We start from the raw sequence: 18,629 nt of genomic DNA, 5'->3' as shown, positions 1-18,629 counted from the left end.
AAAAAAAAATATTTGTAATCCTTGGTCGAATTTGTTTACTGAGAGTCCTCTAATCTGTGCAAGAGTTTTCTTCTGAAGGGATTTCTTGTTTCTGCTATAATGGCTTTTAACTGGACTGAGGTTTATTTAACAGAATAGGAAGGGAGAAACTTATCTCCTCCCTAATCCCTCTTGAATGTTTACATTGCTCTGCCAAAGTAAATGCTATGTAAAGTGGCAGCAGTCATTTGCTGTGTAATAGTCAATATGCAGCTGCCAGAGCTGATTGAAACATATTAACATAAGTGATAATACTGTCATAGAAGTGAAAAGTTAAGTTGCTTATCAGTATATTTTGATAAGCTACTTAAATTTTACAGTAGCATGTGCTGGCTTCAGACAGACACTCATGATAAAGGACTGTGCACTTTATCTGTCCTCTCTGTTGCCTCTCACTTCATTTATCACCCTCAGCGGTACAGCCAGTAATCTGTGTAGGGTGGCGATTCCCCTCTCCCTGGCAGGACGTCACATATGTGCTCTACATCGTGTCCAGCTCTATCAGTAACGGACTCTGCTAGCTCAGCAGGGTGGATGTGTCCAGGCCAGCAAGTGCTTGGTACAATACTCTTCTCACCTGCCTGTCTGATGTAGCTTTGGAAAAATTCCTTGTAGAGAACAAAGCCATTTAAAGTAAGTGGCAAAACATCTTGAGGGTGGCAATGCTTTTCAACAACAATTCCGTAGTACTGATGTGCCTTTACTGTTAGTCTTTGTCTAGTTTTATTCAGTAAATGCTGAGCACTTGGCACTGGGAGACAAAGTGAAGAAAGGTGTACTCCTTCCTCCCTGTGTGCATGCAGTCTCTTGAGAAGACAGACACGCCATAGAGGACTGCATCATGCAGGGGGGAGTGTCATAGCAGTCTGCTCATGACCAGGGCAGCACAGAAAAGAGGGAGTTAGGGTGCTTGAAGTGAGAGTGGTGGGGCACCATTAGGAGGATAAGTGGAAATCAGCTGGACTAGACCATGAAGGTGAGAGGGAGGACAGGGCAAGGGTATGCCAGCTCAGGCAGGTTGAGGACGCCTGGGCATTCCTGGAATGGGAGGAATGACAGAAGCATGTACATGAGTAAGTAGAGAGAAGACAGCCAGAGGTGGTCAGGGCCTGATAGTGAGGAGCCTCGAACGTCATCCTGACAAGTGTGCACTGGATCCGTAGCAATGGGATGTCACTGCAGGAATTTAATCCAATGTGTGTTGTAGATTTGCATTTTAGGAAGACCGTTCCAGGAGCCACACAAGGGGTGGACCACAGGGGTAAGGACAGCAGCCAGGTTGTCAGAATTAAAGGCGAGTGCTGGGCAGGACCTGGTGGAGGACAGTGGAGACAGAGACTAGAGCCCCTCCTGAAATAAGTAGGAGAGTGCGTGAAACTTAGACTGTCTGCTGTGGCAACATGGGCAGCTTCTGGCTCACGGGACCCTGTGCAGACATCTGCAGTGGGAGTACTGTGTGTGTCCCATCATGAGAAATTGAATAGAAGCTTTCCTGGGAAGGGTGGGTGTGCTGGGAATGGTCAGGGCCGGGGGGAGGGGGGGAGGCGGGGAGGCGGCTACTCAGAGGTGGTGCCTGATTGCAGAGTCTGCTTTGAATTTCTTCTCTATGAACCTATTCTAGCTCTGAGCCACGGGAATAATTTATAATGGACGTTCAATCCTCTGCCCGACACAGGCAGTTTTTTAAACTCTCAGAAATAATTGGTATTTCACCAGTCTGTGTTTCCAGCTCAGTCTGACAGGAAGACTCTTCAGGATATAGAGAAAAACTGAAATGTATCAGTCTTGAATTCAGTCCTGGTTAAAGTGTTTGACCTGCATACTAATATTTTGTATTTTTCCTCTCTTCTTCCCCCAGCTATCTCCCCTGGTTCGAGGTATTTTATAAGCTACTTAACATCTTGGCAGATTACACGACAAAAAGACAGGTATTTGCCTTTTTTTAAATCATTCTTTTTAACAAGTGAAATTTAATTTTTATTATTGTAAAAGTAATACATGCTTTATATCGCATCAAAACATTAGCCAAAAAAGTAATGCATGCCCATTATAGAAAGTGTGAGAAATTCAGATATAGTAGGAAGGGAAAGAAAATCACTCAAATACTAAAGTAAGTATTGCTTGCTTTTTGGTTTGTTTTCTTCCTTAATTTTTTCTTTGTGCTAAAGAAATAATAAATAAACCTTTAGCATTCACAGAGTTAATATTCACAATTTCTAATATTCCCAAGCATCCCTGAAAGTTCATGACACGTATTAAATTATAATTTTGCTGAGGCACAAATTTGAATTGCTCATGTCATGCTGCAAATCTGGGGTTTGCAAGTAAAACTCTTAACTGGCAAATGACCTGCCCAGCTATCCTGAGTTCCCTTTTCAATAAAGCTCTGTGGTGCTTTTACAGTAATTTTTGTAAGAGTCTGAAAATTACTTTAAAAGTTCAGCTGTGCCTTACTGTACTTTTGAAAGATATGGTATGCTAAGGTATCTTCCATGGATGTCAAAGGCCAGTTGGAGTAGCCCACGTTTTCAGGTACCATTATAACAGAATCATTTCTCCTGTGTTATTAAAGGTGTTGTAAATATTTTTCATGGCTGCATAACATATCATGTACCTTGATTACTAAAACACTTTCTTATTATTGGGAATTTTTATAATTTGGGATTTTTCCACTATTAAATGCTATAACTATTAGCATCTTTGAGCATCAAACATTTTCTTCATTTGGATTGTTTCCTTAAAAGGACTATCCCAGATGGGTCATTGTAAGGCCAGTGGACATAAACAGTTTTAAAACATTTGCCAAACTGCTTTCCAAAAGAATTGTATTGTATTCTTAAAGGATGCCCTTTGCCAACAATATATTGAGAGTACCTGGGTCATGAAACTCTCGCTGGTATCATTTGTTGAATTCATTGCTTATTTGACAAGTAAAAAGTCTCATTGCATTTGTTTATTAGTGAGTTGAATATTTGTCCATATATCTAATGTCATAATTTCCTTTTTGTAAATGGCCTAAGTTTTTTAATTAAAGTGATCCATTATTATTAAATGTTAAAAGAAATTTTGCCCTTCATTTTTTTCTGTTGAATGTTAGTTCTGAGAAATGCTCCGTAAAAGGGGTATTATAGTTCAGTAATACTGGAGTTGTCGGGGAGGGAAAGCTGTGTTTCTTTTTTTCTCCCTAAGGTTCATATAATGTAGGCTCTGAGAAGTCCTGCAGTGGAGAAACCTGTTAGGGTCTCCCACCTCATTTGTGCCCCAAACCCTTTGTATTCCATGACAGATACTAGCATTCTGAGGTAGCAGTGTCTCCTGGAACACACTTTGGGGGAAAGGTAGAAAATGTGTGTATAATGGATAAATCTCTTTTTAGAGATAGATTTTCTCCTGCAAATGTATTCCAGAGGTCACAGTAAATGGAAGGAGTAACTAATAGAAATGGCTCCCTTGATCACTATCCTCACTCTGAAAAGAAGCTTAGACATCAGGAAATTCTGTCATAAAAGAAGTGATTTCCTCTTTGATGAATGAGTTGGGAGGTCACCTTGGGTCTGTTCATTGATTTCTGATTCACAGTTATCTTTAGTCAAACATTCAGGTTTTCACTCAAATTTGAAAGGTGTCTTTAATAAATAGGATTGTATAACATGTAGGCTTTTAATAATTTTTGAATTGGAGATTGACTCACATTTATTTTCCTCCGTATGCTCCAGTCAGTCAAAAAAAAAAAAAAAAAAATACCCAAAGAACTTAGTACACTTTTTAAAACATGTCTTGTGATTCAGAAAGGTTGGGTAGGTACAGGCTAAGCACAGGCGAGACTGGATTATTATCCAGTAAAACTGGTGAACCTTTCCTCCAGACCATTGCTCCAGCAACGACCCTGCCCCTTGGGGGTGTTTTAGTTGGAGTTGTTTCCTCTGAACTCGGGACTCTTTTTATTAAGTTTCTTTTTGTTAAAGGAATTATGACATGGATGGTAGGGAATCTGTCTACAACTAGCTTACTTATTTTCAAGGCATTGTTCACCAGATTAGAATAGGAGGAAAGAGTTTTCATTAAAAACAGTCCCCCCCCCCCCAACAACAAAAAAACCTTCTCCCATCCAAAAGTCATTGGGAAGGTAGGGCAAGGTAGGCTGTGTGTGTGTGTGTGTGTGTGTGTGTGTGTGTTTATAAGAGAGAGAGAGAGAGAGAGAGACATGCTGAGACTGACATCTCAGCACAGGGTGTGGAAGACACGATGAAGGTGTCTGTTTGGGTCATGGGCCTGGCGTGGTTATCATGGGGCACTGAGGGCATCCATGTGGAAAGGATAAAGGGGCGAAGAGGCCGTCTCAGCCAGGGAGCAGCCTGGCTCAGGGTGTCAGAGCCTGAGGGAGATGAGGAGGATGTTCACACAAGGAGAGTGGTGGTGGCAGCTCAGCACAGGATGTCGGAACTCGAGAAGGATCTAGAGGGATCCCCCCGGGAAGGGAGGCAGCAGAAGAGACCCAGCGCTGCGGTGCTGGATTCTGAGTTGGGGCAGGCTTTAGTATGAGGGGGTGGATGGGGGAGGCCTAGCCCTGGATGTCAGTGCCAAGAAGGCAATCTGGGTAGGGAAGGAGGCAGGCAGCAACAGAAAAGTGGTTCCATACAAGTGTGTTAGTGGATTCAAAAAATAGGGTCAAGATTTTTCACTTTTGTGGAATATAGTCACAAATATGTAAAGGGAGAAAACTAGAATGATTCCTGTACTGGATTGGAATTGGAGCCACCAGTGTGAACCCATGGCTTTTACTATGTGCAGATAGATATAGACATGTAAAGTGCTGATTGCAGATCTGTTATATTCCCTGGTTCTATGCACTGGAAGGGCCTGGCATCAGCAATACCAAATAACAATGAGCTCACCTGGGGCCCAGATCTTGGTTCTAAATACCATTCTCCATTAAAAGGATCATTGAAGAAATACCTTATTCCACAGCTGGGGCAGGGAAAGTGTAAGTCAAGTCTGAGCTATCTTTTGAGCCAAAAAGTAAGGAAGTGCTCAAAACATGATGGGGACATGTCAGAAAGACACAAAAAATGAGCTTTAAGGTGGCAAGGGGGCTCCCACTTATCAAATAAGTTGATAAATTGAAAGTTTAAAGAATAGAATATTGACATAAAATATTCCACAAAATACTTAATACAAAGGGAAAGAGTAACCTCACAGTAAAGACATCAGATGAATTGATCAAATGAAAGCAAATAACATCAATAAAGAGACAGACTGAAATCTAAATCATGAGAAAATATCAGACAATTAAGAGTCACGCTACAAAATGGGTGGTCTCACTGTCAAAGTCATACAAATCTCGGAAAGACCAAGGAGCTAGTCCAGAATGTGAAAGACTAGAGTATCATAACTACTAAATGCAACATGTAATTCTGAACTGCAGTGTTTGCTGTCAAGGATAATGTTGGCATCGTTGGCAAAACTTGATGGGATCTGAGGGTTAGATGGTAAAGCTGCATCAGTGTTAATTTCCTGATTATTATGATTGTCTTAGTTTGTTTTCTGCTGCTGTAAGAGAATAGAGATGCAGACTGGGCAATTCATAAAGAAAAGAGACTTATGGGGCTCACAGTTCTGGAGGCTGGGAAGTCCAAGAGCGTGGTGCTGGCATCTGGTGAGGGCCTTCTGGCTGTGTCATAACATGGAGGAACAGCACTCAAGACAGAGAGACGACAGGGCCCAAACTCATCCTTTTATCAGGAACCTACTCTCATGATAATGGCATTAATGTATTCATGAGGGCAGAGCCCTTGTGATCTAATTACCTCTTTAATATCCTGTCTCGTAATACTGTTAGAATGGCAATTAAAATTTCAATACATGAACTTTTAGGGGGCACATTCAGACTACAGCAATGATTAATTGTGGTTATGTAGAACGTCCTCGTTTGTATCTATGGATGGTGAGGCATAATCTTGGCAACTCATTCTCAAATAGTTCAGGAAATAAAAAGAGGGTTTTTTGAACTATTTCTACAACTGTTCTGTAAGTTGGAGATTGTTTCAGAGCAAAACTAAACACATGTACACACACACCCATAAATTCATCTCTTTCTTCTGTGAGGAGCTTGTTTGATTTGTCAGAGTTCAGATTGAAATAAACTTGTGGACTGGGCTCATCCTCTTTTTCCTCTCTTTAAATTCACTACCAAAGACAGCTGTAGTGAGGCCAAGAGGGCTCTGGGCTTGAACACACAAAACCTGCATTTCACCTAAAAATCTCTCCTCAGTCCTTCTCCCCACCTGCCCTGCAACTTACTAATTGGCTTACTAATTGGCTTACTAATTGGCTGATTTGAGACAAGTTCCTTCACTTTTCAGAGCCTCAGTGTTCACACCTGTAAAGCGGGGTAGTTGGGAAGATCAGAGAGATAACACATGGATACAAACGTAAACTTATTACTATTATATTAGCACAAAGAATTCCACAGGGTGGGAGAAACGCCTTTAGATAATTCTGTGAGCCGTGTTCTTTTGAGCATTTTAGAGGTGAATCCATTTTCAATCGAGTAATTTGTACTGCTTTGTATATCATTATGTTGCTCAGTTTTACTAATTAAAATGCACAGCCACCATCCTAAATTGCATGCTGTTCATTTCTAACTTAGTTCATTTCTAACTTTCCATAATTGGAGGCTGCCGCGTGTACCAGTAAACACTCAATAAAATTAATTGAGGGTAATGATGATGAAGGCAAGATCTATAGTGTCATCGTTATTTCTCTCAACCACCCCCGCCCTGTAAGCTAGGATTGTTTGCATTTAAAAGTTGTTGCTATGGAGTTGAGGGGATAGATTTGCTGAGAGCTTATGGTATATGATCCATAAAAGGCGGTCATGGTAGGTGTCTCACTGAGTAGAAAATGTCAAACTTGGTGTGGGAGGATCTATTTGGCTCTTATGTTTCAGGCATATACGGTGTCTTTTGTCCAACCCTACTTGAATATCAAACCTATTTCTGTTCTGGGGCCAGCATCTGCCCAGCCCCCTCAGTCATATGTGCCCAGACCTCCCTGCAGGTATCTTACTAAGGGCTCAGCTTTGCTTTTGTTACTTAGTCCTTTTATTTCTTTCAGGAAAATCAGTGGAATGAGCTTCTTGAAACTCTGCACAAACTTCCCATCCCTGACCCAGGAGTGTCTGTTCATCTCAGCGTGGTAAGTGGGGCAGAATATTAGCCATCACTCAGAAAGCATTTCATCATTAACAGGAGGAGGCAGTTAGCCAAAAAGGGTTGGCTTTTGTCATCTGCGCCTCTCCCACCCCTACCCCTGAATACTGAGACCTATGGGCTCAAGGCAGGCCAGGGAGTTGAATTTCTTCCTTTCTCTGAGATTTCATGAGGAATGGACGGGTCCCAGATGTGTCCAGGATCCTTTCTTGACCGTCATCCCATTATGAGCATCTCCCGGATCACGGATGCTAGGCTGGAATAGGACAGCTGGCCCCTTCCTGCCTCTTCAGTCCCTGTCCTAGGTTCCCTGTGTCACCCTTTGCCCCCCAGCACTGCCATGCCCCTCCCTTTGCTGAAGCCTATCCTGGACCCTCAGCCTTCAACATTGCCTCTTCTCCCCTGGTGCCAGGATAACACATATTCATCCTTCAGAACTCAACTCTGATTTTATTTCCAGAGAAATCCTCCCTTGACACCTCACAGGCTTAGCAAAGAATGTCTCCTTTGCCCCAAGCATCTTGCACACTTTGTAGTACTGAGTTACACCATATTGGGATGTCCTGTTTTCCTGTCTCCCTCCCTGGACTGTGTGTCCTTTGAGGACAGAGAGGGAGAGTGCTTAGTGTAGTTGCCAGCTCACAGTAATAGTGTCTTTGAATGCTTTTAAATATAGACTACATGTTCTGCAGTGGGCTGGGTTGGAAAATCCTCTGAACTACCAACTGGGAGATTCCAATCCCAGTTGTTGTCTTGCCAATGACCTGAGTGACCTTAATCAAGACCTTTAACCTTGTGGGCCTCAATTTCCTCATCTGTCAGATGAGGTGTCAAAAGAGGTGTAGGGAGTCTTTTCCATATTTCAGTTACTGGAATTCTCTAGTTCCCTAGGTCAAACCCTTGTCACTGCCTTCATCACAATTCTCAGACAGACACCCTTTGGCCAGGTATTGATTATTGTCCAGGCGCTATTTCCCATGTGTTGTGGGGCTGGAAAGTTAAAAAAGTTTTGTCTTTCAGCTTCATTAGGATGAGGTACAGTGTTGGTATTCAGTGGCTGGAAAGGTATCTGCCCTCCTAAAGAAAATTAATTTCTCTTACAGGTTTTTTCAGAATGCTAATAAAATTGAAAGCATTGTTGCTACCAATAACTAATAATCTACTTTATCAAGTTCCTAATTTTTACTAAATATGTATCTTTTGTGTTCAGAACAACTCTACTAAATCAATACTAACATTCCCATTTTGTAGATGAGGTGTAGAGAAGAAAAGGCACTTGCCCATCCAAGGTCAGGTAGTTAATAAATGATAAGATTTGGCTTTTCAAACCCAGAGCTAACTTCAGAGCCTGTGTTCTTTCTACTGTGCCGTGTGTGTTGAAAGAGAGGGAGGAAAGGAACAAACAAACAAATGAATTTATAGAGGTTTTTGCTCATTTTAACAGAACGTAGGAAGGAAAGAAACCTTGCTACAAAAGTTCTCATGAGGGAGGGGAGACTGAAAAAGATGAACAAATCAGCTTGAAACCTGCCCCCGTCACTGCTGTATAGCTAAGCAACTCTGCCTTTGTCTCTGTCCCTTTTCCTAAGCAGCTTGATCTCACCGCTTCAGTCTGTAATGACATCCGACAGGTAGCCATGGAGTAGCCCAGCTGGGTCACCAGCTGCCGGGGAGGAAGGGCCACTCCTTCCCCTGAATGGCTGCACAGGCAGCACGCCTGCCAGGCCTCAAGGACAAGCCATGTCAGGGGCAGGAGGAACTGCTGGGGTGGTGCAGCTGTTTCATGCCAGTGGTTTCTAGGAATGTTTCTGACCTCCCTTGGTCCCCAGCATTTCATGGGCGATGGAGCAAGACAGAATCTCAAAGGACAGCCTGGGGACTACTTGGTGTTGGAATTGCAGTAGCTCACCATTTACAATCCATTTCATTTGTAAAGACATAGTTTTTATTTCCTGTTCTCTAGGAATTCCTCTCTCCATACTGCATCTTTGATTTTGACGGACTAGTCTCATCTAGGTTATAAATCCTGAAATGTTGATAAAATGGCAATACTGGACTTTCTCTCTTTAGTCACTCTCTGCAAGAGAATATTTCTATATGTCTGATATAGTCGATTGAGAAAAACAGAAACACTAGCAATTGAGAGCAACAATAATTTTATATTAAAATATCATTACATGTTAGGTACTTCATATATGTAACATTCTTCACAACAGTTTTGAAGTAGATATTATAATTCCCATTTACAGATTCAAAAGCTGAGTTTTTGTGCTATTAAACCAAGTTGCTAAGCTCACATAGCTATTATGTGGCCAACTATGGTCTGAGTTTGTTCTGTCTCACTGCACCAAACCATTCCTCGGTGACTCTGTCACCACGTGGACATCTGTTACTGAGTATTTCCTAAAACTTCCTTCTAGCTATTGGTGTAGAAGCTGATAACTCATGGAGTCAAATGTGAACCTTGTATTTAACTTTTCCTATTTTAATCCTCATTGTTAAATTGAATTGTTTACTAGTTTCCATCCTATACCATCTCTTTTGTAAAACTTCATAGGTAATATTTTGACATACACACAGATTTTGGAAGTTTTTTGCAGAAGTTTTTTTTTTTGTTTAAAGTTACTTTTTTAATAAATTTTTTTGGTTTTATTTTTTAGTTTATTATTTTAATCCAAGTTCCTTTAGCTGTAATTTGCACATCAAAAGGACAGGCGTAACAGTCTGTTGTGGTGGAAAGAGCACAGCTCTACCACCTACTCCTGTGAGACCTTAGACTGACTACCTCACTGAGCATTAATTTACCCATTTGTAATCTGCAGATAATATCTATCTTAAAATTAGCTATAAAATTAGAGATAATACTTTTAAAATATCCGACATAATGCCTTCCATATAGCAGGTGTTCAATATATATATCTATTAAATATTAGACGAGTAGCTCATGCTATTATTGTTGTTAGTGTCATTATTACAGTTGTCCCAGGGCCTTTCATTTCAGAAAACCTATACAACTCATTCTAGAGCCCTACTTATTTTGTAATTACCCAAGAATAGGAGTGGGGGACTTCCTGACATGTCACTTGGGGGTCCAAGTTTGAACTTAGGCCATGGCTAAGCTGACCTTCTCTGCATGTGACCTTTCCTGGCCTTTGCACAATCCCATCTTAATTGGCCAGCACCAGGCTTTTCCCATTCCTGCTTGCCATTGTCCTTGAGTCTTTGAAACAGTGGAGGAGGTGTCATCAGTTCAGCCTGTTGTCATTTAACTCAGGGACACATGCTTGTTGCATACATGGAGATGCTTCATTGAAAGTTCTTTGAAGAGGTTGATTTTTCAACTCCACTGAGTCCCCAGCTCGCTTCATTGGAGATCCCAGTGGATGTCAGGAGGTTTATTCACAGAGTGTGCTTAGTGGACAGGGTTTCTCCACTGTTAACCATCTGCAAGGGTCTCAGAGTAGCGGTCCTTCATCTGGAGCTGTCTTAACATCACTTAGGCCTTTGGGGCAGACTTTGGCCACAGTTTGTAGATGGATATAATCTCAGATGCTGAAAGGAAATGACAGGTTTGGTTGGTAAAAACCATCGCTGACTGAATCTAGTGATATTTTGTCCCCAGGATCCACTTGCCTCATTGAACAATAAATTATGAAACCTACATCTTTCATGTGTTCAGAAACCTACAAACATCACATGGGAATTTAACTTTTAACCTCTTTGAGCTCTTCCTTTATATCTCCCAAAGAAATTCATCTCTCATAGAAAAAAACTCCATCTGGCAAACTGATGATTTTAAAATGCATCTGGTTTAATCCAACATTATCCAAAGAAAGTGGTCCATGAATATTTCCTATGAATGAAACTGTGTTTGCTCATCTGTGTAAGGAAATATCTTCCAGTCATTTACCTGAATTCTCAGTAATGTGCTTGTTATATATTTTAGCAAAAATAAATAGCTTTTGCTTTTCTTTTCCAGCATTCTTATTTTACTGTGCCTGATACCAGAGAACTTCCCAGCATACCTGAGAATGTGAGTACTTGGGAAGAAAAAGTCAAATTTTTATTCTTCTGTTTTCTACTTTTTTAAAAATAAAAAGATATGCTTTAAAATATTATAAAAATTATAACTAATTTTTAAAAAGAATTCACCATAAAAGCAAAACAAATATTAAAAGCAAAATGCATTATAAAACCAAAAACAAATAGTATTTGCAAAGTATAGAAAATATAAAGACAAGAAGGGATTGTTATTCATACTTCGCGAAGGTAATTTAGCTGTTAACATGTTGATGTCTCATTCTAGTCTTTTTAGAATGTATTTGTTGGCATAATTAAATCATCTATTATAAAAGCATCTCTTCCATTTTCATTCATAAGAGTCATTTTTGTTGACTACATAATTTTCCATTTGCTATGTAGTTTATTTAGCCGTTCCATCACTGTTGAACATATTGATTGTTTCTCATACCTGCTATTATAATTGAAATGTTTCTATATAAAGTATTTTCCATATAGAAGTTTTTTTTTATTAGGGGAGATTTACTCAAGTAGAATTTTACTTGTACTTCTTATGCTTTTATATTCACTTTTCAGAAAATAAAATAAAGTAGATAAAGTGTGAGTTACCCCCATCTCTACCTTTTCAGGGCTTAACACACAGTGAACTAGAGTGTGAGAGAGCTGAAGGTTAATGTCTACCCTCTGAATAAGCTGAATGACTTATCTAGTCTGGCCTTATGACACATTTTCAAAATGTTTTCGTATGATTATAAGTTGTACTATATAGAATCAAATAAGAAAAGCTACCACTTAGGTGCTTGATTGCTTTTCAAAATATACATAACATTAAATGTACCGTCTTAACCAATTTTGAGTGTACAGTTCAGTAGTTTTAAATATATTCATATTATTGTGTAATCAATGTCCACAACTCTTTTTATCTTGCAAAACTGATTCTGCATTCCCCTCTATCCTCAACCCCTAGCAACCACCATTCTATTTTCTGTCTCTAGGAGTTTGACTACTTTCAATGAAGTACCTCAGACTACTGAAATCAGACATAGTCCTTTTGTGTCTAACTTATTTTACTTAGCATAATGCCTTCAGAGTTCATCCATGTTGAAGCATGTGTCAGAATAGCCTTCCTTTTTAAGGCCGAATAATATTCCATTGTCTCTTTATACCACATTTTGCTTATATTAATATATTCATCTTTCCATAGACAGTTGGGTTGTTTTCATCTTTGAGCTATTGTGAATAATACTGCTTTGAACATTGATGTACAAATACCTGTTTGAGTCCCTGCTTTCAGTTCTTTCAGGTATTTACTTGAATACTTGATTAGTTTTTAAAAGTACTGTAATAAGTGATATATTTGTTTATAATAAGTGATATATTTGTTCTATAGATTTACAGAAAGGAAATTTTTCTAAGTGTTGTGTGTAGAACAGACAGATTACAAACGTTGAGTAAGCAAATGTAATTAATGAAGTTAGGCTATAATATTGTGATCAGATACAGTCTTAATAAATTGGGATTGTCAAGCATATCCATAAAGTTTATTATCTATATGATCAGGCTTTAATGGAAAATGTTGCTTCCTTTTTGTTTGACGTTAAGTAATAAAAAATTCAGACCAGTGTTCCCATTTCAACAATGATAACTAATGTTTATTGAGTATTACTGCTTGTCAAATGATACAGTCAGTGCTTTCCCTGCATTTTCTTATTTACCTCTCTTAACAAGCTTAGGTGGTAACTGCCATAATTATTCCATTATATTAGGAAACAGAAACCTGGAGAATTTAAGTAATATATTCAAGGTGCTACAGCAAAGAAATGGTAGAAGCAGAATTTAAACATTGGTCTTTCTGATTCTTGAGACTGAGTTCTTACATACTATGCTATACTTTCAGCTCATGATTTTTACCTTTCACTTATGAAAAAATTCCATTGAAATGATAATAGAAGTGTAAAATTAAGGACAAAAATGTCCCCATAATTGCAGAGAAAGCCACCTTAAGCCAGAAAGTTTGGGACTTTCTGCAATATAAAGGAGATGATCACTGATACTTAGTAGCCAATTCAGTATAGACAATGAAGATATCCAAAAAGAAGTGGAAAAATGCTGCCAAAAGAACAGAAGCAGAGGCATACCCTGGACCAACAGCAAAAGGCTATTGAAGGATTATTTTAAAATGCTGTGGAAACCAGGTATAAATATTGATCATGTACTAAATCACACTGAAAATTTCAAAACAGAAAAAGTTAAGCTCTTCTTGGAGATCACTTTTGTTGCAGTGAAATAAAATTATAAATTAATAATAAAGGTTTAAAAATATTTGTCTACTTGAAATAGCAGTTGGATCAAAGAGGATAAAAAATTGAAATTGGGTATTATTTAGAAACTAATGACAGAATGCTAAACAACAAATACATAAGTAATGTGGCCAAAATCGCACTCAGGGGAAAATTGATAGCTTTGAATGCTTTCATATAAACAAGAAATTTATAAAATGATGAACTTAACTTTAAAGAAGCTAAAAAAAAAAAAAAAAAAAGAATAGTAATATAAAAGCCAAAACCAGAAAAAGAAATTTTATTAGGAAATATTGTTAAAGTAAAATTGAAAAATAAAGTTTTAAAAACTGATTTTTGAAAAGAATGGAATCTTAAACTTATTAATTCAATAAATTTGAAAATTATGAAAATAAAAAATTCTCTAGAAAAATATAAATGATTAAAGTCAACCTAAGAAATAGGCAATGTGAATATAGAAAAATAACTTCAGAAGCTCTATTGCAATCTCTACTCTCCCCCCTTCAAATATATCAGGTTTAGGTGGTTATATAGGTATGTTCAGGAAACAGATAATTATTACTTAAACCGTTCCAAATCCATAGAAAAAGTATGTTTGTATGTGTATAATACAAAAGAAAAGAAAAATCACTCATAATCCCCCATTTCAGAGAAAGTCCTGTTTAGAGTTTTTCTTTCCTTCCTCTTAATGATAGTAGTAGTTTTTAAACTGTGCTGCCGGGAACCCTGAGGTTGCCTTGGTAGCCGTGGAAGGCCTTGGGGAGATAGATGTTTGACTGGTCAGAGCACTGGATCCCTCCTCCTCTTTTATTCAGAGCAGGTTAATTTTTACTGCTTAAATTGGGGGTTGAGTAATATTTTGTTTGAGACAAAAGTGTTCTTTTGATTTATTATTATTTTTTTTTAATTTAGAAGCTACATTTTTAAAAACACACAGTAGGGATCATAGCAAATATGTACCTTTATAGCTGCTTTTTTTGGTAACAATATATTATGAACCTGTGTCATTAAAAAATATTTATAGATACTTCATTGTAAAAAAATTTAAGCAATATACAAATACATATAGAACAAAAATGAAAGGCCCCATTACCACCATCTCTCCCTCACCTCTAATCCCACTCTCCCTCTAGAGTTTGATGAGTGTCCTTCCAGACCTTTCTCTGTGAATTTAGTGCTATATGTGCAGGTAGCTGTGTGTGTTGTAGATTTTTGAAAAAGCATAAATGTGATACTATTCATATTGTTTAGCAACTCAGTATTTTGGTTTAATGTATTCTAAAAACTGTTCATATCTACCTCTTTCATCCTTTTTAGTGATATTTTTACTTGATGGTTTTTTTATCTTATGAAAGTAATGGATATTGATGGTTGTGTAGCACCACATAGCTGTTGATGAAAACCAGCAGTTTCCAAGTTATCCATACTTCTCACTCTCCAGAGGCAGCTACTTTCAAGTTTTTAGCAGTTGTAGCATTTACTTCCAAATTTTTAAATAACATTCATATTGCTTTATCTTATTTTTTTTTGTGTGTGTGTGTTTCAGATGTAACCTATTGATTTTTCTATGGAAGATGAGAGTTTAGGTCTTTTACCACCTCTGATCCCTCCTGCCCTAGAAAACCACATACACACAAATTAACTTTGTATCACTCACATATTTCCCCTCTCCCATTCTTGCTATACCTTTAGAAAAATTTTCATTAAATCAGTAGTTAATGTTTACGTTTTAATGAGCACGCTGAAACAGGTAGTTGATTACATTTTCTTTCTTATACACTTTTTGGTCATATGAGAGTTCTTTGATTTCACATCTTTTCTTCTTGGTATTATTTCCTCATTTTGGTGAAATATCTCTAGGAGTTTCCAGAGAAAGTATTGTGTTGGAGGCAGCGTTTTTAAACTTTGCATGACTGAAAATGACTTTGTTCTACTCTTGATAGTTTGACTGGGTATGGAATTCTAGGTTGGAAATCACTCTCCCTTCAGAATTTTCTCTACTGACTTTTAGTTTTCCTATTGCAACTAAGAGGTCTCAGCCATTCTGATTCCTGTTACTTATTTTTGTTTGACCATCCTTTATTTATCTGTTGTACTATCCTGAAATTACACCATGATGTGCCTTGCTGTGGGCTTGTTTTCATCTGTTGTACCTGGCACTTGGTAGTCTCATTCAATCTGGAAATTCATGTCTTTTAGCGCTGAGAGATTTTCTCACATTATTTCTTCAAAAAAATTCTGTATTTTTCTCTTTTCTTTCTATGGGGCCTTTAAGGTAGAATGTTTAGTCTCCTGTTTTGATCCTTTCATTTTCTTGGTTTTGTCTCCTTTTTTCCATCTCTCTCTTTTAGTTTTCCCTCTGCTTTCTTCAAATGATCTTTTTACTCTTTTGAATTTCTTATTTCTTCCATCACAATTTTAATATTTTTCCTCAGCTGTGAGACTATTATTTATAGGTTTTAAAAATTATTCTTCTCTCTTTATTGTCTTCTTGCCCAATATTCCTATCCTCTGTTTCTTTTGTTCTGTCTTTTATGGTAGAGGCTTTCTGAAAATGGCTCGATGGCCGCCTGTGATATTTAAGAGTGAGGTTCTACAAAGCTGACCGGAAGCTCTGTGTTCATGATTGGGGTTTGGTACCTGATGGGCTTTATTGTAGGAGATGGATCAGAATCTCTGGAGCCCGGAACTAGAGTGGCTATTTGGTTCGGGGGCCGGGTGGGGGAGAGGGGGTAGTGCTCAAATAACAGTATCAGAATCTTTCCTTTGGCACTACTTTATTTTTTCTTGCCTGGGCAGTGTATGCTATATTACCAGCGTTCTGGAAGCTGAGTGGGAGTGGTATGTTATGGTGTGTCAACATTTAGTATGTGTCACTTCATTTAACCCCCGTTGTTCAATTTAGTGCTTTATCGCCTGTCCTCAGCTGGACCTAGTGACCCCAGGCCTTTCTGACTGAGTTCCTCCAGAAAGTGAACGCATATGCCTCTGGAGGGGTGCAGGAGAGCCAGTTGACTGGCTGAGTGAGCAGGGAGAGGAGAATCTTGGGATTGAATCATTCCTGTTTTGGTTTGTGCCCTTCTCCTGACCCTCAGAGGTTCTGGCTATCTCTAGTTCCCGAGCCTTTGGGAGTTCTGTGTGTGAGTTGGGCATGATGGCTCAGTGCTCTGCCCACGCACCCCAACTGTAGCTTTCAACCTCAGTCGGCACTGTTGATATCTTGGGCCAGATAATTCTTTGCTGCGCAGGGCTGTTTTATACACCGTAGGTGTTTAGTAACACTCCTGGGCTCTATTCTCCATATGATGGTAGCACAACCCCCTCCAGCTGTGACAACCAAAAATGTCTTCAGGTGTTGCCACGTGACCCCTGGGGGACAAATGGCCCTAGGTAGAAAACATTATTTTAGTAACATCTGCTTTTTGGCTTCTAAAAGTTTGTTACCTCTCTTCCATCACTGTCTCTTCTGTTCTTTGGTTTTCATGCCTTTTAAAATTCTTTACTTGTCTTTTTCTGGGAGGGTGGCATCAGGAAAGAGAAAAGATAAATGTATGTTTAATCCCCTGTGTTTTAACTGTGCTTTCCCTACTAATAGACATTTCAATTATTTCTAATGTTTTTCTATTATAAATAATGTTATGATAAAAATGGTTGCCTAGGTTAAGTTCATCTTTTTTATTTTGAAGACCAAGAATTTCTTAAGAGCTTAATTTTAAGGTACTTGTAAGTTGTGATAATTTCCTAAATTTCAAAACCACAATTATTGAGATTAGAAATAGTTTTTTAAAACTGTTTTCTCCATCGCCTCACCTCCAATTCTTGTCTGTACTGCATACCACCTCTCCGGCCTTCACCATTTTTCAAATTTACATTCCCTCTGCTGGTTTTGCCACTAATGAACCAACTCCCTGCACATGACCCCTTTGTTCCCTAAATCCTCCTTTGCAAACCAGTAAAAGGCTAGCCTTGTTTGTTTCTAAGCCGAACAGTAATACCAATCTGCCAGACTCCTAACATACATGATTCCATTGTAATCCCTACAGCCACTCCGAGAGAGGTAGGCGTGAGCCCCCTTTTACATATGGGGAGCCCAGACCTCAAAGACCTGAGATTACAAGCCCAAGGTCTGCTTGTAAGTGGGGTGTAGCGACCCAGCTTTGTAATATTTTGTTTCCATTACACCCCGCTGCCTCCCTAGAGTTGACTTGTGGTATTCATGAGGAAAAAAAGGAAAAGAAATGATTTCTTATATAGCAAATACAAAATGAAGCAGGAAAGCTTTTCCTCTAAGGAGAATCTGAACTTTTGTAGGACCAATTTGTGTGATTTTTGACGTAAAATCACTATTGAGCTCTAGCCATGTTAAAATTTGCATTTTAATCTCTTGGTGATTTTTTTCAAGGATTAATTTAAAATTATTAAGTTGCTGCATTGCAAATTGAAACAAGCAATAACTCTGGGGTTGTTAATACTACACAGTCTGCTGTAGTGGAAAGATCATGAATTTTGGAGACAGCCAGACTCGGGGCCCCACCACCCTGGAAGCTTGGGCTACTTAAACTCTCTCAGCGCCAGTGTCCTTATCTAATAAAGGAAAATGGGAGGAACAAATGAGGTGTTAAATGTAAAGTTCCAAGTACAATGCCTGGTGTGACAGAGATGCTGCTTTCAATGGTGGTTTTCTTCTTCTCCTTCCCAGAATTCTAGTATTAACCCCTCTTGTGGTCTCAGTTGTGGCTGAGGGCTGAGCAACATTACTTCATTGTCTTTTCTAGTTTTTTGCTAACATTCTTGATTGTGAAGGTCAGTACTTCTCCTTTCATGGGGTGTATATTTCATAGAGCCACAGTCTCTTAGGAGCCCTGTGGACACCAGAATTTCTGAAGCCTGGAACTGGTGTGGCAGATGGGGTCCAGGGCTCTAGTGCCTGGGATATGGGAGATTCTGGAAACATTTAATGATTATCTCCTTTAAGGAGCATACTGAAGAGAATAAGGAACGAAAAGGATAAATAGATTTTGGGATATGGAACCTAATATTTTGTCACCAGGTAATCATG

At 38.8% G+C, this 18,629-nt stretch overlaps 1 protein-coding gene across 11 annotated transcripts in view; it reads left to right on the top strand.

The window, feature by feature from the left end:
* The window catches only part of DENND1A (DENN domain containing 1A), a 499,384-nt gene that overhangs the window by 231,321 nt on the left and 249,434 nt on the right, over positions 1–18,629 (top strand). For all 11 annotated transcript variants that reach the window (XM_069476764.1, XM_069476762.1, XM_069476766.1 and 8 more), the window contains 3 exons: positions 1,898–1,967; positions 7,156–7,236; positions 11,230–11,283. In XM_069476764.1, the coding sequence (XP_069332865.1) occupies positions 1,898–1,967; positions 7,156–7,236; positions 11,230–11,283 (205 nt within the window). The remainder of the gene's footprint in view (positions 1–1,897; positions 1,968–7,155; positions 7,237–11,229; positions 11,284–18,629) is intronic.

Source organism: Eulemur rufifrons, chromosome 7, assembly GCF_041146395.1.
Source record: "Eulemur rufifrons isolate Redbay chromosome 7, OSU_ERuf_1, whole genome shotgun sequence".
In the NCBI taxonomy this organism is placed as follows: domain Eukaryota; kingdom Metazoa; phylum Chordata; class Mammalia; order Primates; family Lemuridae; genus Eulemur; species Eulemur rufifrons.
This window is presented reverse-complemented; position numbering and strand designations above follow the sequence as displayed.